This window comes from Platalea leucorodia (assembly GCF_965183815.1).
Source record: "Platalea leucorodia genome assembly, chromosome: 9".
Taxonomy (NCBI): domain Eukaryota; kingdom Metazoa; phylum Chordata; class Aves; order Pelecaniformes; family Threskiornithidae; genus Platalea; species Platalea leucorodia.
Window position 1 is genome coordinate 14,050,746 of NC_138831.1, and position 22,571 is coordinate 14,073,316.

A 22,571-nucleotide genomic window follows, 5' to 3' on the forward strand; every position below is an offset into this window, starting at 1 on the left:
CAGAGATACTTGTAGAGTTTGCGTTGTCTCCGACAGGTACGTGAGGCGCTGAGACGAGCGAGGGAGCGGGGAGGCATCGGTCCCGGCCCGCCAGGCGCTGCCCGCCGCCTCCCGCCCCAGGCGTTCCCCGCTCGGATGTGAAGTTTGCCTGGCCTTCCTCCGAAAATAACGAGCTGCTGAAGCAAAGGTGGCCTAAATAAAGCACGGAGACCTGTGCTGTTGCACAGCCACTGTACCCAGGGCTCTGGCACCTAACGGATAGTATTTAATGTAGATGGTATTCAAGTTTATTCGAGATGTAGGTCCCATACTTGTTACAATTAACATTCTTGAGAAAAATATGTACGTGAAATGAATGCAGATAGGTCTGTGTTCCCAAAAATAATTTAACTATCCATCAATATAATCCCTTGGCACAACACAGTCGTTGAGTGCTCATTTCACCTCCATGGGTAGCAAATAGGGAAATAGAGATGCTACCTTTAAGTATTCTCACTTTGAGATGTCAAAAACTGCAACTAGGGGTCATTGTAGTTGACCGATTATGTTACTTAACAATACAGTAAGGGGAAGTTCAAGTTGTGGAGGTATTGCTCAGCAGAAGTGAGGACTGGCCCTTTGTAAACTCTCTTGGAAATCATTGCTAGTAACTTGCGCCAAAGATAGTATTCTCGTGGCCTTGGCCTCTGGCTGAGGCCATCAGTATTCATGTGTGTTTTAAGCTCCTTCTTTCTTTCTCTTTTGCAGCAAATTGCTGCAACGAAACTGCAGCTGAAGGACAGCCAACAACATGTAGATAGCATTAATGTCAGAGACTCATACAAGGTGCAGCTCTAAGGCCCAAAAAGTAAGTGCTTACACCTTTGACTGTGTTCAATAGCAGTATGCAATGTAAGAGTATGTACCTGCCTTCCTCCTAAGAAAACCCTCTTCTCCTTTATTAATGGGGAATGATGCAACTCAGCATCATTTCAGAATAAGGACTTAGGAAAAAATGAAGAAATGGTAAATTCCTTGGGCACTTCTGTTTGTGTATCTATCCTGGGATTTCGAATTATCACACTTAAAAATGGATTTTACCAAGTATGACACAACCAGTCTTTATGGCAAAAACATCACCATGGAAGGGGGAAAATCATCACTGGAGAGGGAAAAGGAGCAACCTGCTTTTCTTTCCAAGTGAACATCAAATCCTGTTACTGCAGTTTTGGGTTTTTTTTACAAGAGTTTTCAGTTCAGGTGACTGAGAAGCAATTTGTCACAAGCCAGGTGAATGGCAACATACTAGCGTACAAGCCAAGCAGATCAGGAATGGAAAGGTACTTTATAGAGGCACAATGGCCTCCTACTTTGCTCTTGGGAGAGGTAGCAATTTGCTGTTAGTAGCAAGAAGCAAATTACTACCCCATTCTGTGCCAGCTCGACTGGCTGGGACTTTGTGATCAGAGCAAAGGCTCTTCCCACTCACTGTCCCCCTGCTAAGGAGCTGGGGGAGTAGCCAGTGCAGATGCCTGCGTTCTTGTGTGACATAAATCCAAAGTCCTGCTATTTCATTCACAGGCGGAAAGGGTGCACTGCTTTTGTATTCCCAAGTAGGCATTGCACAGTCAAGGTACATAGACTAAGGCAGATGGTGATCAGCTGTCTCAATCCAGAACTGTCAATGCCTTCGACATCAGGGAACTGGTAATGCCCTTGTTTTCCTTCATTTTTGCTGTGGTTCACTGTAGTTGTTGAAGATTTTGGTGCTCTGTCATTGTCCTGGTTTCAGCTGGGACAGAGTTCATTTTCTTTCTAGTAGCTGGTATAGTGCTGTGTTTTGGATTTAGGATGAGAATAATGTTGAATAACACACTGGTGTTTTAGTTGTTGCTGAGCAGTGCTTACACTAAGTCAAGGACTTTTCAGCTTCTCATACTTCTCTGCCAGTGAGGAGGCTGGAGGTGCACAAGAAGCTGGGAGGGAGCACAGCCAGGACAGCTGACCCAAACTGGCCAAAGGGATATTCCATACCGTATGGCATCATGCTAAACAAAAAACTGAGGGGAGTTGGCTGGGGGGCGGGCGGCATGGCCGCTGCTCGGGAACAGGCTGGGCATCGGTCAGCAGGTGGTGAGCAATTGCACTGTGCATCACTGGTTTTTTATATTCTTTTATCATTATTATTTTCCCTTCCTTCTCTGTCCTATTAAATTGTCTTTATCTCAACCCATGAGTTTTACCTTTTTTCTGATTTTCTCCCCCATCCCACTGTGGGGGGAGTGAGCGAACAGCATGTGGTGTTTAGCTGCCTGCCGGGTTAAACCACAACAGTCATGTAAATCTTTACTTTGCGTGGGAGCTTCTGTTCAGAACTGTCAGCAGAATGGATCTTCTTCTGGATCCTCCACTATGCTGAACGAAATCTTTACTCATTCTGTGGGATATTAATTCAAAATATTTAATATAATTTTTCCCTGTACAGATTAGGACCGTGCAGCAAAAAGAAGCATGGCCATAGTGAAGGAGGGGTGGGGTTTTTGGTTGTTTTATATTAGTGCTAGAAAGGAACAGTACTCAACTCTATTTGCTGTATGAAATTTTACTGTGTGTAAAATGACAGTGCTGGCAGTCTTCACAAGCATGCATTTCAATTATCCATCATTAGTCCCTTTTGCCCTGTGACGTACTTAGAAAAGCACAGAGTGCAGGAAAACAAATGAATACAAATTTAATTAGAAAATCAACCCTTGCTGCTTCAGGGTAAGAAAATGTAAACATTCCTTTTATGTTGAAACAGTGATCTTAGCCCCGTGCTTTAATGAAACTCTATGAAAAGGCAAAGTAAATATAACTTATTTTCTCCTTCTAAATTTCCAATGCAATTTACTGAAATAACAGCAAAATCTAGGTATCCAAATTCTACAGTCTTCTAGAACTGAAAACAGTCTGCCAGGATAACTTCCCCTTATTAAAGCAATGGGATTCTGGCTGTGTCATGATGAAACTGAAGAAAATCGGCTAATTTCTGATGAGCTGGGACTGTTCTCTAGTGTATCTTGCCCACATATTCTCATTGCTCATTTTCCTAGAATTCTTTTCTGCATCATTTGTGTACTTCCATCGGGAAAGTTTACGTTCCTTATTCTCTCAGGAGACTAGATGAAATAATTACAATTACAGTTAGCTTCTGAGCAACATCCAACTCCTAGTTTGTAATCCTGAGGACTTCTGAGAACTTTTGCTGGTGTTATGTATTGATCATGTTTGTGCTCCGAAGTCATTTGTTCACAGGCAGCTAATCTCTTCCACACAGGGTTTAGTTATTCTCTTTCCTCGCACTGAGTGTACCATGCTTCAGGATTAAGATACTGATTTCATTGTTAGTAAAATATTATAGAAATGAGAGACTTTTCAGCACTTAGCTGAAAAGCTGAGATGTTGCCTAGCATTTGTCCCTGTTGTTAGTAGTGTTTTTCATCTCTTAGTGCTGCAGTGCTGGCATGGAAAGCTCTGACGACAGGAAGCTTTTGTGATCATCTACCTCATCATGAAGACCAGCCACGAGCAAGATTAGACAGTTTGATCCTTAGAGTCCTGGTGGCTGCTTGGAATATCTTCTGTTCTAAATTTAATTCCAGGGCTGCTGATGGTGCAGCTGAACCAACAGCAGAGACAAAAAAATGTGCAAACCCACCCAGCGGGCTGGATTGCTTTCCGTCCAAAATAGTCCAAAGAATTCAACAGTTAATTGCAAATTCGGCAGCATAAAACAAGATAACATTGTTCTTATTCTTGGCAAATAAAAGACTTCAAACTTCATATCTTTCATCAATGCTGAATTCACATAATTGCTACAAATAAGGTAGCAATGGAGCAGAATAAGGTTCAAAAAGGAGAAAAAGAACAGAGTTCTCCAATAGCAAAAAAAAAAAAAAAAAAAAAATCTCTGGCAAGGTGTTTTCCTGTGACTCAAATCACATATGTGATTGGGCTAAACATTTATATTATAACACTCTAAAGACTGAAGGGCTATCTACCAAGTAGTATTTTTTTCACTGTTTCCTCTCCGAATTCTTGAGCAGTTCTTAGACCCGCTTTGTGTGTGTGCGTGTGATCGAAGCCCAACCCCTTGTTTGCTACTGAGCAAATCGGACTCCCCATCTCAGGGGCTACCTGCTGTAGTTCACATTATCAATGAAACAGTTGCTTTAAGAGAATAATCCTACGGTGCTTCTGAGTGTGAAATTTTTCATTCCCAGACTGCCCTACTGTTTCGTCTCTTCTTAAAGCTGTAAGATTATAGGAACCTTATGAACTCACCGTGCCTGCAGCAGCAGCCCAAAGCAAGTTCCCAAAGAGAAATGGAAACATTGTCCACTGTTGGAAATTTTCATGATTATCTTGTCTTTGCCAGTACCCCTTCAAATCCAGCAAGTTCTTTGCAGTACTTGATCGGTATTTTGGCTGAAGGGCCTTCAGTAGCACAAACTCCACAGCCTTTGAAGAACTGACCAAGACACCAAAGCAAATGTAGTCCATGAGAGAAAATGTAGCCTTTGATATTCTACCTTCTGGAGAGGCTGCAAGATCAGAGGACTGGGAGGCTGCAGAAGGAGCAGGAGACAAATGACATGACTGCTGTAGGAGAAGCATGGAGAGATGTAGGCAACCCTTCGGACAACGAACTGAGGCTTTGGGAGAGAGCAGAATGTCCCCAGGTTTCCTCTGCTGTCTCCTGTGCACCCCATATTCACAGAACTTCATACTGTCAGGGTGGGTGTGACTGGGGGACCCCTTCATCCTCTGTCTGTGGGAAATCCCCCCAAACCGTGGCTTACATCACACGCGATTTCTGACATACTGCTGCTGCTCTTATTTAGCACTCGGTAATGAAGATATTGCAAGGCATACTGCTAAAGGCGTTCAGTGGGCAAAGCTCTTTGTGACAGCCCTTATGCCACTGCCATAGAGCACCAGACGTTCTAGCCGTTCACTGTCCTCAGCCTACTAAACTCATCCAGAGATTAGATTTGATTACATGAGAATTCATTAGGATTACCTAATGATATTAGGCACCATTACTCTGCCAAATTTCTGATGACTAATGGCTTGTAGTATTGCAGCCATTTATGAAAATGATGCAACTCTATTCACTGACCTTCGCTTAAATTCCTAAGTCATGGACTTCAACTTCTGCCTATTGTTGCTTGGTAGCCATAATCACAACTCCTCTGGTGTTATTTTTTAATGAAGAACCAATATAGCGGTAGGTTGTGTTGAATCGGACCGCTGGCAGATCCAGACTTGCTCCCTTTCTCCAGCGGCGGTGCGCTGCTGTCGAGAGGGAAACAAGGCGCGAGCGTGGCGGGAGCGGTTGCACACCATTTCCCACCCGTGATCTGAGGCAGCAGGTAGGCGCGGGTGGAAGCGAGAGGAGGGAAGCGTTTTCTTCACCTTATGCCAGTTAAAGTGATACAGCAGTTCTGCTGCGCAAACATCGCGCCCGCTTCAGCGAGGCACTTTGTGCTGCCAAACACAGCAGCTTGTACCCACGAAGGGCATAAAAATTACAGTATTGTCTTGGACAATATACCTTGACTAATATTTTAAGGACAAATGATTGCATAATAAAATAAATAAAAGGAAACATTACTTATTTTTTATCACTGCTGGTCACTCTGGCTGAAGTCACGTTGTCAGTAGACAGGCATTAACGTTAGCGCATCCCTATGCCAGATAGTCTTACTGAAGAGGAAACCAAGTAAAACTCACTGCTTTCAAAGTTTTAAACTGTTCTTCTGCGAAATAGCTGGTGTGCCCCAGGTTACCACACTTCCGCACAGCAAAGGGCCCTGCTCTTCCAGGAGCTGAATTGCCCCAGCAGCGGGAGCAGCGTGCACAACCAACCTTGCGAAATCTCAGTCCCTACTCTGTCAGCGCAGGGGCTTAAGCGGGATCTCTCCGCTCTTCTGCGCTTCCCAAACCGTGCGAAGACCTGCATTGACTAAGCGTTTATTTCTTCCTGGCTTGATTTTCTCGCAGTTCACGCGGCTGGTAACACCGTGCCGCTGCGTCCCGCTGCTCCGCGCTGGGCGCCTCGGCAGCGCTGTCCCACGCGTCTCCCGCCGCCCGCACGGTGCCAGGGCTCTCTGCGACCCCCCCCCCCCCCCCCGGACGAAATACAGTTCCGAGCCGCCGCACGTTTTGAACACACAGACCTGCGAGAGCCTGGGCCGCCGGCGGGGGCCGACAGCCGGCGGAGCCCCGGCCCGGGGAGCCCGCGGCGCCGGCACCGCGGCGGGGGTCGCCCCGTCCCGCCGGCTCGGGCGCGGCGCGGGGCACGCCGGGAGTTGTAGTCCCGCGCGGGCGCTCCCCCGCGGCGGCGCGGCGCCGCCAGGACTCCGCTACCCAGAGAGCCCCGCGCGGTATATAAGGCGCGGCGGCGAGCTCCGAGCGCAGTAACCATGTGGATGTGCAGCTGAGGCGGCGGCGGGCGGGGGGAGCTCGGCGCAGCCTCCATCCTAACGGGACCGGGCAGCGCCGCGCCGCCAGCATGGGGCTGCCGAGTCGCCGCTAGCCCGCCCCGCCGCTAGCCCGCCCCGCCGCCACCGGAGCCAGGTAGGGCCGGGGCTGCGGCAGCGGCTAGGGAGGGAGGGAGGCGGCGAGCCCGCCCCGCTCTGGCCGCCGGGGCAGCCCCCTTCCCCGGGCCGCTGCTGGGCTGCGGGCGCGGGGCCGCCCGGGGCGGGGCGGGGGGGCCGGGGGATGCCGCCCGCCACCGAGCCGGTGCTGAGGCCGGGCCGGCGGAGCGGCGCTCGGCGGGGATGCGCGGCCGCGGGAGCCCCCGCAGGACGGGGCAGAGACCTCCCCGCCCTCCCGGCTCCGCGGGGAGCGGAGCCTGGCTCCGCGGCGCCCGCGGGCGCGCAGCCGTGCCGGGCGGAGGGCTGAGCGCGGCCGGGCCGGGCGGGGGCCGGGGCCGGGGTCGCCGGCCGGGGCTCGCCGCCGCTCCTCTCGGCGGGACGGCCGAGGCCTCGGCGGCAGAGCGGCGTGCCCGCTCCAACTTTCCCCGTGTTTTTGCTCTCGTACTTGAGGCAGAGTTGCAAGGGATGTTTGGCGTTATGTAAACACTTGCGAGCGCTGATGGGGACTTGGCTATGGGCGATCTTATTCTTAAATGGTCAAAAGCTGGGCAACCGTGGGTGGATGTTTCTGAGGGTCTCGGTGACTGGTCTGACAGGCCAAATATTTAGCTGTTTCCTGGACTACAATAACTGGACTTCAGCGGGGGGGAGGGGACACATGTGCATTCCCCATGTACGCGGGATGCGCTGTAATTTTGAGCGGGTTTATACCTTCGTGCTAAAAGCTCAATTACTGCGAGTTACGCTGGTTGTTTTGGGGCCGAGGACTGCCTTATGGCTCCTCTGACTGTGCAGAGAGGCTACGTGCGCCTGTTGCTCCACGCGCCCTTGCTGTGTTACGCTGGGTGCAGGGGCGCTTCGCTGTAGAGCTGCGTGCAGCAGTGGGCTCGATGCAGCAGCGACGGCTTGGGGTCAGTCAGGCTTTGCCCTCCAGTATAAAACCTCTTTGCCCCATGTGGGTTCAGTCTGGCTCGCAGTAGTTTGTATAAAAAATCTCCAACAGGTGAAAGGTTTGAATTACTGCATCAAATGTATCGCCTTATGCGCCGTGCAACGGTTCGGATGTGCCCGCTCAACTGCAGATCGATTGGGCTGTGGTGTTGCTGCTCACAAATCAGGAAGGGAAAACGTGGCTAATACCCTCCAGATCCTTGCCTTGTGAAGATTTAGTGACTCGAAGTTGTGTGTGGAGTAGTGTGCGTGTGTGGTAGCTGTTCGTTTTGTTTATTAATAAGGGCCAGTACCCGTGCATGTGTTTTATTTCTTAAATGTGCACTTTGTTATTTGCCTTTGAGTTTCCTTTCCTATGCTCGGAAATTTGCCTGGTATCCCAGGGCTTCCAAACCTGTTGAGCCAAAAGACTCGCTGACTCAGAGCCCAGTCCAAAGGCCCACATCTGAATTGCTTTCCTCGCAGGGTTCAGCTGCATGAGTGTGGGATGCGATGTGAAGCCAGTACCCATTTCTTTCCCTCAGTGGTTTCTTTGTGGCTAAGTTAACGGGCTACCAGGCACTGGATTTTTTGTTTGTTTATTTTCTGAACCTCTGCTTTATGCCAATTTCCTCGCACAGCAAATATTCCAGGTTCTAAATGCTCAGTGATTTTGCCGGTGTAAGGTCAGTGCCTGAAACAATAATAGTATTGCATGGCGTTGTGACTGTAGCAAAGCGTTGGTTGTCCAGCACTGGTTGGTCAGTGAGTGGAGAAAACTGGTGGCATCGATCAGGCCAAAAATTCCAGTGTAACAGGACACTTGATGAAACAAATGTGAAAGTTGACTGCTGTGGAAACCAGTGACTTGAAATTGTGTAAATGTGTAGTTGTCAGTGTGTGTAAACCGAAAAAGGAGTCATTGTGGAAATGAAAAACACAGTTCTGGTGTTTTTCAAAACAAGCTGTTAGAAGAGTGCTGTCAAGTAAGCTGTTTGCTGAGCTGGTTATTTCTAATGTGTTCTTTAAGCCATCTTTTGTTTGTCAATAACATTTTTTGTTGTTGTTGTTGTTAAAATACCTTATTCCACCCTAAGATTAAAGTGTTTGCTTAGTTTGTCTCCTCATCTGCTTGTTTTGCAGCGTTGATTAAGCCTTGAAATAGGGAGTGATCTGGTTTCCTCTTACAGGGGTTCATAAATTAGGAAGTAAACAAGCAGCAAGACTAACTTTGGTTTGTCTTTGTAATTGTGGGGTGGAGCTTAACTGTGGGAAATAGTATATTTTTCTGAGATTTGCTAGTCCTGAACACCATCATTGGAGGGTGGAAAAGGCCCTAGTGAAGAACACTGAAGGGGTGAGCACTTCATGCATTTCTTTAGTTCTTTGGTTTCTTCTGCAGGTCTGGGTAAGAACGGCTGGATGAAAGAGGTATACTAGGACTGATAACCAGGGCAGAGGGTGGTATAAAGGACAGCTATGGTCTCTGGTTATAAATGAGGGGTGTAATGTGATCTTATTCATGGCACTGTCAATCCTCTCACATCACCTCAGTGTGTGAGGTAGACTAGAAAGTGGAAAAGTCATGTTCAAGTGAAGACATAATCTCAAGTCCTGGCAGCTCAAAAGTGCCATTGCAACTTAGAGTGAGACCTGCAAACCATGACATCCTGCTGTTGTGTGGTGTGATGTCTTGGTCTAATTTTATAGTAACTCTCCTTGTAAAGGAGGTGCTGAATGAGCATTACAACGTGGCAGTGTGAGATGGCCAGTCATCTGCAAGGGTGGCAGATTTTGGATGAAATGTGCAAGCAAGGTTCCAGCTCCTCCAGTACTGTGTGCGTGTGCGCCAGGGGAAAGGTAGGAGTCCCGGTGGCTGATCAGATACCTACTGGTGTGGTCCAGAAGCCCATTCTGGAAGCGGGAACTACTCTCAGCTGCCTCCTGTAAGATGAGCTGGTCTCTCCTGATAAATTGCTGAAATGGACAGCATTGAGGCAAAACTTCTTTTTCAGTGCTATAAAGCAGGCTTAAAAGAGCACGCGGGTATCTGGAGCCTTTGTCTTGTACCTGCCCTTCGATGAAGCAGTCGGAAGAGCAGGTGTAGCCTGTTCTGGTTGTGTTGTTGACTGTGCTGTTCCCCTGTGATGCTGTGCATGGTAATTCTTCAGTGCATAGCGTACTCCTTAGGAGTATCTGATGTGTCAAGTTGCAGAGCGTACTAGGAGTCTTTGAGCCATTATTACCCCATAAATATAAGATAGTTGTAGGATTATGTCTTAAAGACGGGAGGAATCTCAAGATCCCGTGGGAGGTGGGATGAGGGTAGTGGCTCTGTAGTAGCTGGTAGACGAGCTGCTCGCTCGCCCGTGGGTGAGTGTGAGGGAAGGCAGCTTCACCAAAGCAGCTTATGGAGACCAGAGGGGTTTAGAGGTAGAAAATGGTGTGCTGCTAGAAAGTTATGTAAATGTAACGTTTCTGTCACAATGCGACCATGGTATTAATCTCGTTTCGTAAAAATCTGCCTTACAGTACATTCCAAATTAGTTTCTTCTGTTGCTGAGATAGCACCTTTGCTGTTTTCTGTTGCTTCAGTAGCCTGGAGCCTTTTTTCTGCTGTCTTTATGTGATAACTCAGAAGATGAGTTAAAAGCCATTGAGCAGTTTCATGTAGTGGCCTATGCTGGGTACAGACAGGTGCTGCTTTACTGGGTGCTGTAAAGGAGAAGACTTGAAAAGCTAGCGGGCAGTGCCTCTGGGCTGCTAAGCCGGATCCTGTCTGTGTCCATAGCTATTCAAAATGATTCCTGTGCTTTTCCGCTGTGCATCTCCCAGAGGCTGCTGCGGGAGGCAGGATGCCAAACAGCACGAGCCTTGATCTGGCTCAATATTCCTCTCTGGTTTCTGTTCCCAATGGACGCTACAAAAGCACTACAGCGATTATTGCCTGGTTCTCTGTCTTGGCAGAGATGGACAGTGGCTGGGTATGGAGGCAGAACCCTCTTTCCAGGGTGCTGCAACTGCTCAATAGATTGGCAGAGGCAACCTCAGGAAGCATGTGTTATTCTTGCTTGTTCTGTACCTGTTGAGAAAGTACGTTTCCAAGTCTTCAGAGCAGTTGTGTTTTATGGGACCAAATTCCTTTTGGGAAAAAAAATAAGATAAAATGAAGACTACAGGAACTGTAATTCAAATGAGGAAAGCTGCAAAATTCAGCAGTGGATTCTGAACTCAGAAGAGTTTCATTTTTCATAGTTGTGGTTTTGGTTAAGCCTATCAAAACTGAGATCAGAACTTATTTTTCCTTCCTAACAGTGTTACATGGAGAATAAAATGTCACTTCAAATCTGAGCAAGTTAACCCTCTAGAGAGAAAAATGTGTTAGAAATGTGCATGGAAGTATGTGTTATTTTGCTGATTTATGGCTTGTGGCAATGTAACTGCATCCTCACATGCCAAAATGCCAACGTGAGGAGTGTTGCACAAAGCTGAGTGTTCATATCTCGCTGATCGTTCAGCTGAACAGGTTATCAAAGGATGGTGAATAGCTCTGAGAAAAATGAATGCCAGATGAAGCAAATTTCTGCATTAGGATGTTAGATAATGTTTCTGCTTTTGGAGTAATCTGATACTAAGCTATAAGGAAAGAGGCTTGGTTACTGGATCCAAATGCAGTGATGCGCACAGACAGTTCATTCTCCCCTCATTCCTGCCGTGTGTCTGCAGTCAGAAGACAGTAATCTCTGTGCCTGTACATGTAAGAAACTTCTGAACACAGTAGGCCAAAAAATGGCTACTGCCAAAAGGCTGTAGCTTTTTTTTTTTTTTTTAATTTATGAGAATTGTTTAGTAGCAGTTTAGTATGAAACTTTTACAAACATCCCTTTTGGGCCTTGGCCCATCCTATCCACTTCTTCAGAAATGCAGAAATCTGCCAAGAAATTCTGAAGAAAAATGTTTTGATTGCAGTCTGGATACGTCCTGTCTGCATCCCACTCCGAGAAGAGATGCATGGACACAAAGGCGGATACGTACCTGAGTTGGCTGATGATGCCTGATATAAAGGGTTAATTGAAAACTTATTATTAAAATAACTCTGCAGTCCTTGGCCACTCCTCAGTCTGTAAGGGTTAAGTAGATTCAGTTGCTAATGCTCTTTGTGAGATAAGATGGTACAGTATTTTGAACCTTTGCTTCAGAAGAACGACTCGTGCTTGCATTCTAGAAAATTACTGTTGGGGGGCCAACACGTACAAGTCAACCTGGGAACTGGAGCCTTCATCTGTAAGGGAGCCCAGCCCATTGGGTTTTTTTAGATCAGCAGGGCTCAAAGTAGGTCCCCTGGCCACCAGTGGTTCTCCACACGTGCTAATCATGTGCTGGTAGTGGCTCCTCCTCTTCGGCTGCTTCTCACAAGCACTTAGGTTTTAGTCTGCAGACCTGGATGCCTGCTGAGGTGTCTAGGAGGGAAGAGCAGCGAGCTTACCCTTGCAGGGGTTGCTGCATCTTGGAAGACAAGAGGCGACTTACAAGCCTTTCAATAGGAGAGACTTGCTAGTGGAAGAAAAGCATTAACTTTATTGCCAGCGGGGACCCAAGGCTGCCAGGAGACATCCAGCAAAGCCCAGCCGTGGAAAACGACAGCAGTGCCACCATGGAGGCCAGAGAACCCCCGCCAAGGTGCAGTATTGGTGAAGGGAGAAATGGGAGGTGTAGGACATGGGAAGGGTGAAAGCGTTGGAGAAGTAGGGTCAGAGGGAGATGAGCAGATGCAAGTGGATGAAGGCTAGTGAGACAGACAGAAGGAAAATACTTTGGTAAATTTAGGGAGTATTGCATTTGCTAAAGAGCGTGTGTGTATCTTGTGAGGAAGGAAGCGTGGAGGCTCGATACGAGGAATGGAGCTGTAGGAGACAGCCTGTTCTGTGGTGAAGCCTCAGTAGATACACAGCCATGCAAAATAAAATTGGGACTGAATCAAATTGTACCCTCTTCTTCCCTGGCCGTTTTTCTTTCTTGGCCAAACCCCAGTTGGTGTTATAAAGCAAGCTTGCTCTCTTTCGCCATGACACTGGTTGCCCTGGTTCTTTTGGTACGTTCCAACTCTCTCCTTCTAATAGAAATATGCTGGAAAACACAGTGTGGTTGTAGGGGCCTCATCCAGAGGCTGATGTCTAAGCTGCCTTCTCCCATCAGGGTTAGAGCCAGTAAGTACGAACTTCAGTAAGTATCAACTTCAGTAAGTGCTTCTTACTTTTAATGGGATTAACAAGATGCTGTCAGGTCATACTTGGTTTGAAACAAAAAATGATCCTCTCCCCCCTCCCCCCCCGACAGCGTATCTCAAATAGATGTTATTTTTTCAGCTTTCTGCAGATGCCTGTCAACAGGATCCGTCAGTCGCGTTTCTTACATCAGTCTGATGGCTGCTGTATAAGATATCACTGTCAAAGTGTAACTTCTGCCTAGCGCGTTGTTACGAGTGTGTTACTTTCGTCCTGAATTTTCTGTAACTAGCTTGTCTGGTTCCAGTGGGCAAATAAAAAAAACGCAGGCATTCTTTCTGAGGAGAAAAGGACATCATGCATGTTTGCTTTCCTGTATCGAGGATTTATTGAGGTTTAAGTTAACAAAATTAGTTACTTTATCTCTTTCTTCCATTTTCTTAAACCGACTTTGGTTGCACCTATGAATTAGTAACTTCTGAATAACTTTGTAAAAAAAAAAAATTAAAAAATTTGTCTGTGGAGTGGCTAATAGTATGAATAGGACATAATTAACTTGGCCATCATCTTGCTGTATGAATTTACATGCCTCTTCCAATTTCCTTCAAGAAAAGGGGGAAACATATGCTTGATTAGATGTGCAATGAGACTGAGTTTCCTCCTGGGAGAAGAGGGGCGGTGTGAACCGGTGGATGGGGATTCAGGAGACCTGGATTCAGATCTGGGCTCTGAGTCTGACCCGCTCTGTGTCCTTGAGAAAGTCATAGTGCTGTGCTGCTTCCTCCTGCCCCTCTTCCACACCCTCCATCTTGCCTGTTCAGACTGCAAACTATAGAAAAATCTGCTGCATTGTAAACGTTAGGAGGAAAAATACTTTCTCTGAGAAAGAGCATTTCTCCTCTTTAATCTAACGGTTCATCAAATGACAATTTCTCGGCAGATGGCAGGCTCCTGGGCATGAAAAGTTGCAGTTAAATGGAAAACAAGATCATGTGGTAGATAAATGTACCACACTGATATTTTTTTTAATGTGTAATCTCTAAAATGTAACTACATGTGCATAAAATTAGCAGCGTTGAACCCTCTCAAAACCTAACGTGATTCCTGAGCTGCCTCCCACAGCAAGCGTGCGAGGATCCCGATGTTGGAGATGGCGGGGCTGTGGGTCCCCTGTGCTGTTGTCATTTTCCGCGGGCTACGAACAGCCTTGGTGGTTGAGAAACTGCAAGATTTTTATTTCGCTCTGCTGTTGACTTGGTGCTCAGCTGAGGAGTGAACAAACTTCCCTGAGATGGCCCGCTTGGAGCGTGGCACTTACCCAGCTGCCTGTGCTCCGCTACCCAAAATCCGTTGTGGTTGTCATTCCCTGGTGTGTGCAAAGAGCTCCTTTTAGATTTGCTAAGTTGGAAGCTTTGCAAATGACAGCGCTTCGTCCTGCAGCCCCAGAAGAGTGATTATTCACTAGATGATCTTTTAAACAGAGCACTTCCTCCTTGCTTTGGCTGTTTTAATGGGCTTCTTGTGAACCTTTCTCACAGCTCTCGGGGAGGAAACCTTCCTTTTTTATTGAAATAAGAATGGGAAACATCAGGTTTTGGTTTCAGTTTTTAAAAAGTTAGCTGCACCTGTCAAAATAGATACAGAATGCTAGGTAGGTGTTATCCAAAAAACTATGGAAATCATTAGAGAAACGTTAGTTAGGAGAAACGTTGGATCAAGCTTACAGGGCCAAATTTTTGGCCAAGTAATCTTCTGAAGTTTGGATTTACCAAATTATTTAAGCACTGGACTTTCACTTAAATCGAGGGAGTCAGGGTTTGGGTGCATTTGAAAAAATGTTAGCTTGCTTGGCCTACTTTACAAGTATTAAGGGACCCCATTCTATTTGATTTGAACACACTGACTTATCTGGTCTTGTGGGTTCTGAGTTGATCAAGCCTTGACGTAATGTTACCAATATCTGCTAATTTATGGATGATTCTTCACATGCGTGGCAACAGCTTATGCCATTAAGCAGTCCTTTGTGTTTGCTTTTTCTGTTGTCTCTCTACTCTTAAACTCTGACCTTTTTTCTGTTAAAAACTGAAGCAAAATTAAACTTTCACTGTGGAGTTTCCTATCTGCAGGAACGAAGTTGAAGCAGTTAAGTACAGTTTGAGATTCTATTCTTACCTAAACAACCTAAATAGTGAAAAAGACTTTGATAAAGTGCTGCTCCAGTTTCTGTAACGGTACAAATAAAATTGCCAGTCTCTATTTAATTGAGCACTAAAGCACAGTGAAAATACGATAATAGAGAACTGAGTACATCATGGGACTGCAAGGCACAGCAAGGAGCTTTTTTGCTCAAAACAAACATCATTAGAACCATCTTAAAAAGATTAAGTAATTTGTATCCCAGTTGCTGAAATCAGACCATCAGCAATAAGACATATTTGGTCTCATTTATTTTACAAATAGGATTTGCAGTCATAGGTTAAAGTATTAAAATCCCACACAAAGCAGACGTGAAACATGGCATCGGCAAAATAGCTTCAGATTCTTTGAAAAGCCTTTCAGCATTAAATTGCTTGAGATGAGGAACAGCATGCTGCAGAAATCTTGTTACAAGCAGTCCCTGTAAGGAGGGACTTCAAAAGGGGGCCTTGACTCCACTATTCAAGGAAAGCAAACTTCCAGCATTGCTCTGAAGCCTGTTTTTTTCTAATTTTGCATCAAGATCTAGATGAGTGATGGGAGAAATTAGTGTGAAATGTTTACAAAGCAGTTGCATTTCCTATTCTGAGATCTTCAAAAAGCAGCTGTCTCATTAAGGTATTTGATATTTAACAGTCAGTTTGATTTCTAAGTGTTTGCACTGTTAGTTCTGCTTTAACTACCATTATGAAATGTGTTTTCATGAGAAAATGGATTGAAGTGTCTCAGAGTTGCATTTCAGTGACTACATGAAACTTATACGGGCTTATTCAAGGCCATCAAGCAAAGCATATGATCTGCTTGTGCCCTAAAATATGACTGAGTCCTCTCAGTCTTCCCGAAAGCCAGTGGAAGCAGTTATGAGGGAGAGTCTGCAGAACTTCGCCTTTGGTTCGGAGAGGATCGGTAGTGCTGATGGTAAAGGGCTTTGTACAAACCCTGTCAAAGTGCTTAGGTTGTATGTCTTTTCATTGGCTTTTGCTATATGAAATGCAGCTTGTTTTGAGGATATGCACAAAATAACCTGTAAGTAAGAAAACAATAAAAAATGAACCCTATAATTATGGCACTTTCTGTTCAGTCAGAAGACCAAACTCAGAGTCTTGTGATACAGGTTTGTGCTCACCAAAGCAGTATAGAGTAGCAGGGGAAAGGCAAGTCCTAAAACTTTTGGGGTGAATAGAAAGTTTTCCTGGGTTTAATTCACTGCCTGGATTTAGCTAATGTGTTTTCAGATCCAGTCGCATAGAGCAAAGCTATAGACTGGCAGAATTACTTGTAAAGCAGTACCTGGCAATTCACATGAAATTCAGCAGGTTTCTATATATTTTTTTTAGGGGTAACTTCTTAAACAGACTTAATTTTATTTTCCTGTACAGATAAACTGTATATAAAACATACTTAAAGACACACTAACTTTTATATAGATAATATACATGAGGAAGTCATCACCAACATAATTAAAAGAATTCAAGCTGTCAAGGCTTAAAAAATACTGTAGAATGTGTTCATCTTTCAGGTATTTTTTGATGTCTATGGGTAGATATAGTCTACTTCTCAATGTACAGTCCACTTTTATTTCACATTTCATTTCTCGTCTTAAAAATTAAGTCTGTCTTTCTATCTGTCAAAATTAGCATCTTCAGCTTAGTGGGAAAAGAACATTTTAAAATCTTGTGTTGCTGCTGTCAACATTGCTGCCACCTGAGTTAAGCCTCGGAATACTTGTTTGGAGAAACCTGACTCACTTTTGCTAGATTTGTATGCTAATATTGCCACGCTGCTATCATTTCCTTATCAGAGCACTTCTTTACCTTCAATTTTTCAAGTAATTTACCTAGAAGGAATCTTGTTTTCCCCCAGTGTTTAAGTGGAAGGCGACAACAGTGCTCCATGGCTGGGGCACTGCCGTGTTATGGCTGGAACATGATGGATTTCTTGCAGGACTCCTCTCTTGTGAGGATGTGAAAATGCCATTAAAACTGGGATTGCGCGTAGCAATAACTGCAAACGTTCTCTTAGGCCCGTCCCTCCTCTAGTATTAATCGATTGCTCTTGGCACTGGCGTATCTAAAATAAATAAATTGCAGAGTAATGGTTGTATTTGTCTACTGAGCACAATTGCTTTTTGAGCAGCGTGATCGTGCTTTTAGCTGTAAGAGCTGGGTACTGAGAGTGTGTGTGAGAACCCTCCTGCCCTGCGCTTCCAGGGGCCTTCTGGTGGTCATCTCATGTCTTTGGCCAGCATGACGCAGGAAGGGAAGCGTCCCCTCCCCGGCCAAGGGGACGCTCACGGATGCTTTGGCTGGCATGTCCAGGAGGGACCCTGTTCTCTTAAGTCCCCGTGGCCTGCCTGTGCTATGAACTTTGGATAGATGTGCCGAGGATGACAGATTATTAGTGCCTTAACTTCTGGGTTCTCCAGCTGAAGATTCCCATAGAGGTCTGATTTTGGGGGGATTAGTGTGGTCAGCTGACGTGGACAGTCAGAGCTGTTCATAAAAGGTTTTCAGACTGGGTACCTGGGAACTTTGCTCTTGAAAACCTTCCAGTTTTACTTTTTGTCTCAGATACCCCAGTTGTCCTTCTCATCAGAGATGGAAAATTCACATTTGCAATTCAATTTGTGGTAGCTGATCATTTAGTTTTTAATGCAAATAATTGATCAATTAGTGGAGTAATTTTGTTAGGTGTCACGAGTCCCTTGTGAGGAGACTACAGAAGCAGCTTTGAAGTAAGTTAAATCAGTTTAGAAGTTATTCTCTTTACTTGTAAATCTTGCATGTAAGGAGGCCTATTGGGTCATTTAGTCCCTCCATCTGCCAGTTCAGCATGTTCCTGAGCACCGGCCAACCTCAGAAACAGCATGTTTAAAGATAAATGTCAAGTGGACTGACTTTTGGTATTCAGTTATTAAAAGAACGTAGATGTTCAGTTATTAAAGATGTAGACAGCGTTCACCATACCAGTTTTGACTGTGGGTGAGCCTTAGGATAGATAGGTATTTTACAAAGAGGCTCATTCTACTTGGAGTTGGCAGCATGCTTCATGAGAGTAGCAGAGGCACGCTCCATCCGAGTATCTCCTGTTGCGTTGGAGGATAACATCACGCTGATCGGTGTTAAAACAGTAATCAAAAAGAATAGAAGAAAGGGATGAGTGAGGACCTAAGTGCTAAATACTGCATGCCTGAGAAAAGCCTTAAAAAATTACGTTATTGTAGCCAGATCAACCCTTTGTAGGTCTTAACTCCAGCAAAGCTGGTGACCAGCAGGAAGCATGAGGAGCATGGCTCTCCTGTTCGGGAATAGGAGAGGCTGGGGTTCAGTGGTGCCGCAGGCAGTGTGCACCCTGAGGTGCACAGAAGCAGAACTCGACTCTGTAGTGATGGCTTGGCAAGCTCGCCCAGAAAAATTTAAAAAGGATCTGGTGAACAGACTGGCAATGAAATTCAATCATACCGTGTACCTGAACTACCTTTCTGTTATCCATAACCATATAATGGTTATAGGTAAAGTTGCTAAACATTTTATTAATGGGAATGTCAATAAATTGCAAAAGGGCTTATTTTAGGGGTTACACTATCATGGTATACAACATGGTATGTCAGGGTTACAGTATCATGGTATACCGCATGGTACGTTGGGGTCTTCCTCAATAAAGAAAATACAAGAAAATTGAGGCTATATTCTGGAAAGCAATGCAGAAATTTGATTGTCCATCCTTGGGCCTGTTTTTGGTCAATGGTCTGAGATAATTTTTTTTTTTGCCAAGAAAAACTTCTCTAATGGAAGTCAATAATTTTGACCTTCATATTCTCTTGGGAACAGCTGTGGTGAACATCTGCCTCTTCTAAAGGAAAAATGACGTAGTCCAGTAAATTAATCCCCCTCACACCCCAAATGGGGTACCTTAAATGCCGTTGTAAAAAGGGGTTGTTTGGAAGTATCTACATTTCTTGTTGACTTAGATACCTTTTGACCTATTGATTTAAGGCTAAGCTTAACTTTGAGGGCTTAAAAGTTGTTAGTATGACGGTCATAGTTAAGATCCAAGTCAGGAAATGGGGAAAGCTGTATTTCTAGTGATGCTAATTCAGTCACTCAGCATATTTCTGATGTTTTGTGGCATATATCTTAAAATAGGTAGTGATGTTTTTCTGTCCATTTATCAAGAGAGAATGGGAATGGACTGTAGAACATATGCAGTGGCTGAAGTACTTGGCATTAAACAAGCAACCTGAAGCCAAATGGTTTGCTTCTGTATGCACACAGATTTGATTTCAGAGGAGCTGAGACTTCTTTACCCTGCATATGAACTTGGCCTGTTATCTTTTGTTTTTTCTGAATTTGTTTTTAATTGTACAGATGAGAGGGATTTACAGACATGAGAATGTCTATAATGTGCTTTGACTTCATAATAATAAAAGTTGTTATTATTATTACCACCACCACCAATACTTTGGGGGTGAGGCAGTGAGGAGGGATAGCTGTTTGCAACTTTTTAGAAGAAAAGCGTAGCTTTAGGTTTTTCCTTGCACTTTCATATCTGCAGTGCATTATCAACATCAACTTTTAAACCTCCATGAATCTGTCCTTGTTGAGCTCCAGCCTTGCTTAATAAACTTGATCCTCACACTTTTAGTAAACAAGATAATGTTCAGTGAAAGGGAATATTTATCCCCTTTACAATGTCAGGGCTGTGCTCCATAATAAGCATAATTTCCTGCTGCTTAGTTCTCCTGGTGGTAGAACATTTAAAACTGATTTGGGTGGGATGTCGGATGAAAGTGTTTTCCATTATTTTCCCTTAAATCTGGGAGTCTGGTCCTGGGCAGCGTTCACTGGCAGGGCTGCCTTGCAGAGCGAGTCGCCAGCCTGCAAGAAGGAGCAGCTTGGAAGAGCAGCGTTGCTGCCTGCTGTTTGAAACCTCACACAGAAAGCGATTTCAGCGTTTTGAACTCGGTGATCAAAAAGCATGGCTTAGGAGGATCTCCAAGAACCCAGTGAATGGTCTTGGAAAAGACGTCTTTGAAAATCTGTTCAGTTGGGCTTCTTTTTATCTGGGCTCATGTTGTTTATCTCTTTCTTTGTTGCTGGGACAGATAGAAACTCGCTTTTCTATATGTATTTAAATGACAGGTAGGTCTTGTATCATTCCATCCAGGATTTGAGGCTTTAAAGGAAATAAGGGTAGTTTTTATTACTGTGGAAGTTGACAACAGTAAGTGGCTGTCTTCTCAGTGTTCCATTTAGGCAATCTATTTTAAAAACATGATTGAAGTATTCCTGATTTCACAGGGATTTGGCTTCCTGATACATAGGTAGTTCAAAGTATTTGACTCTGAAAAACCTTAATCTTTACATTTTTACATGCAAAATCTGTTGTCAGGCATATTCAGTGGGTCTTTACCTAATGCTGTCTTTGGGACCGCAGCTGTAAGCAGATGGCTACCTCAGTGTTGTCAAAATATTGACATGACCAAAAAATGTTGACATGAATCATGCCAATATTTTACATTACAATTCCCAGGAGCACTGCTCCAGCACACCAGAGAACCTTTAAAATATGCTCAAACCTACCTTTGACTCTGACAAAGAATCTGGCAAAGAAATGTGTTGTGATTTAGATGGTACAAATCATATGGCTTGAACTGAGGCAGCCCACTCTTCTCCCCCCTTTCCCTCTTGCAGGTGGGATGAAATGGGTCGGTATGCCTTGACTGAAGTGGCTGAGTGTCTTTTGGGACGAATAGGGCTACCTGTAAAACAGTCCCACACCCAATAGGATGCTGGTAGCTGCTTGTTTCTCCCTGGTTTATTTTTCTAAGCAAGCATTTTGACATGCTGTGTTTTCCTTGATACCTGAAATTCCAATGCAAGAACTTTTTCAGTTTTTTCAAACAAATGAACAAACAAAAGAAAAGGTCCTGTTGTTGTAACCTCCAGTAGCTTATACCGAGAAATTCTGCCTGATAAATAGTAACATTGCGCTTTATTCTTCTAGGGGGAGTAAGCCAGAGATGACTGACAAGATGTCGAGCTTCCTTCATATTGGAGATATTTGTTCTCTCTATGCAGAGGGCTCAACGAATGGATTTATTAGCACTTTGGGGTAAGAACAGCTGTTCTCTTATACTAAAAACATCCCTAAGAAGGACTAGCAGAACTCAGCTAGCTATCCTGAGCCTGACTCCCAGAAAATAGAGGGTAAAGCAAGGTAGCTTTATGTACAGATTTGGCCCTAAATTTAAAAATGACCTGAAGCTAATATGACAAGTTAGATGTTGGGAGAATGGAGAGTGTATCGATGGCTATGATGTGGTTTCGATATACTCGGTGGGGAGGAAGAAGCTTGCCAAGTTAAGGTGTGGGTAGAGGGAATGAATGCAAGCAAATGATTTTCATGTTGTTGTCTGTCCCGTGTCCATCCGTGTGTCCCGTCCTGTCCCTCCCTGCCCCCCCCCAGTCAGGAATGAATAGGCTCCAGTGCAATCTGTTGATTGGAAAAAAGAATGTAGCATAGGCAATGTAAGTAGTTTTTTTTTAAAAAAAAAAAAAAAAAAAAAAAAAAAAGCCCTGAGCCAAACTGTTTATATACCACTAACTTTCCACTATGACTAGTTTTGTCTTTTCTTACAGTATTTGAGGTTTCTCGTACAAACAAAATTGTTCTCCAGTCAAAGGAGACCACGTTTTGAATCTCCAGCTTTGCTGATGGCCAGCACCCTGGAGCTGTGGTGGGAGCCGTGCCTTGCCGGCTCCTGCCCCTGGCGTGCTTCCCCACAGAGCTCCTTTGCGCTTTCTTCTGCAAAGACGTCAGAGTAGGTGCTCTGTAGGAGAATGCCTCTTAAGCAGTAAGAAGTGTATGCCACTTCATTAAACAAAAAGTAGCCGTTCACATAGGAAAAGGAAGAGTTTGCAGAGAAAAGCTGTGGAATTGAAATACAGCTCTGACAAGTGACAGGGTATGTTTTATTCTGCTCAACTGCTGCTGAGGAGAAATCTCTCCGAACATCAGAAGCTGGCAGTGGAGCCGTGTACTGATTTGGAAGACCTTGCAGGGGGCTGGATGAGAAGCTCAAAGAGCACATCTGCCACCTTGTTTCAAAGCCGTGAGAAATTAGAGGGAGGGAAATAGCATGCATGACACATTGCTGTGGTACTTCAATACTGAATGAGTAGCAAAGAAGCAACCGGGAAGCTTGATGACATGGTGAGTGGGCACGCACACAACATGCTCTTTCTCATTTCCAGTAGCCGTAAGGGCCTCAGGGTGGGTACAGTGACAGCAAATTTTTTGATGCCTACTGTCCAGATGCATCTGATAAATGGAGCTCCCAAGCAGGGTACAAAGACAGCATCCTGGTAAGTCTCTCAGCAGGAAACGATGGGCTGGAATCTCATCTAAGTGACTCCAAACTAACTTGTAGGTTTAGTCCTCTAGCTATTAGGATTCTGGAAAATAAGGGGGCAGAGAAGGAAGCAGACACTGAAGATGCACCATGATCTATTATAGGAAAGAGAAGAAAATATGGGATGCTGCCAGAAGGGAAAGAAGGTATGATAAAAGCAAGGGATGTAGTAAGTAGGGTTGGTCG

At 44.9% G+C, this 22,571-nt stretch overlaps 1 protein-coding gene across 4 annotated transcripts in view; it reads left to right on the forward strand.

The window, feature by feature from the left end:
* Positions 1 to 769: 769 nt before the first annotated feature.
* The window catches only part of ITPR1 (inositol 1,4,5-trisphosphate receptor type 1), a 186,530-nt gene continuing 164,728 nt past the window's right edge, over positions 770 to 22,571 (forward strand). For 3 of the 4 annotated variants that reach the window (XM_082321382.1, XM_082321385.1, XM_082321384.1), the window contains exons 1-2: positions 6,483 to 6,600; positions 20,978 to 21,085. In XM_082321382.1, coding sequence (XP_082177508.1) covers positions 20,994 to 21,085 — 92 coding nt within the window. In that variant the 5' untranslated portion in view covers positions 6,483 to 6,600; positions 20,978 to 20,993. Of the gene's footprint in view, positions 848 to 6,482; positions 6,601 to 20,977; positions 21,086 to 22,571 lie in introns of those variants that run through there. The other variant, XM_082321383.1, reaches the window with a different exon arrangement.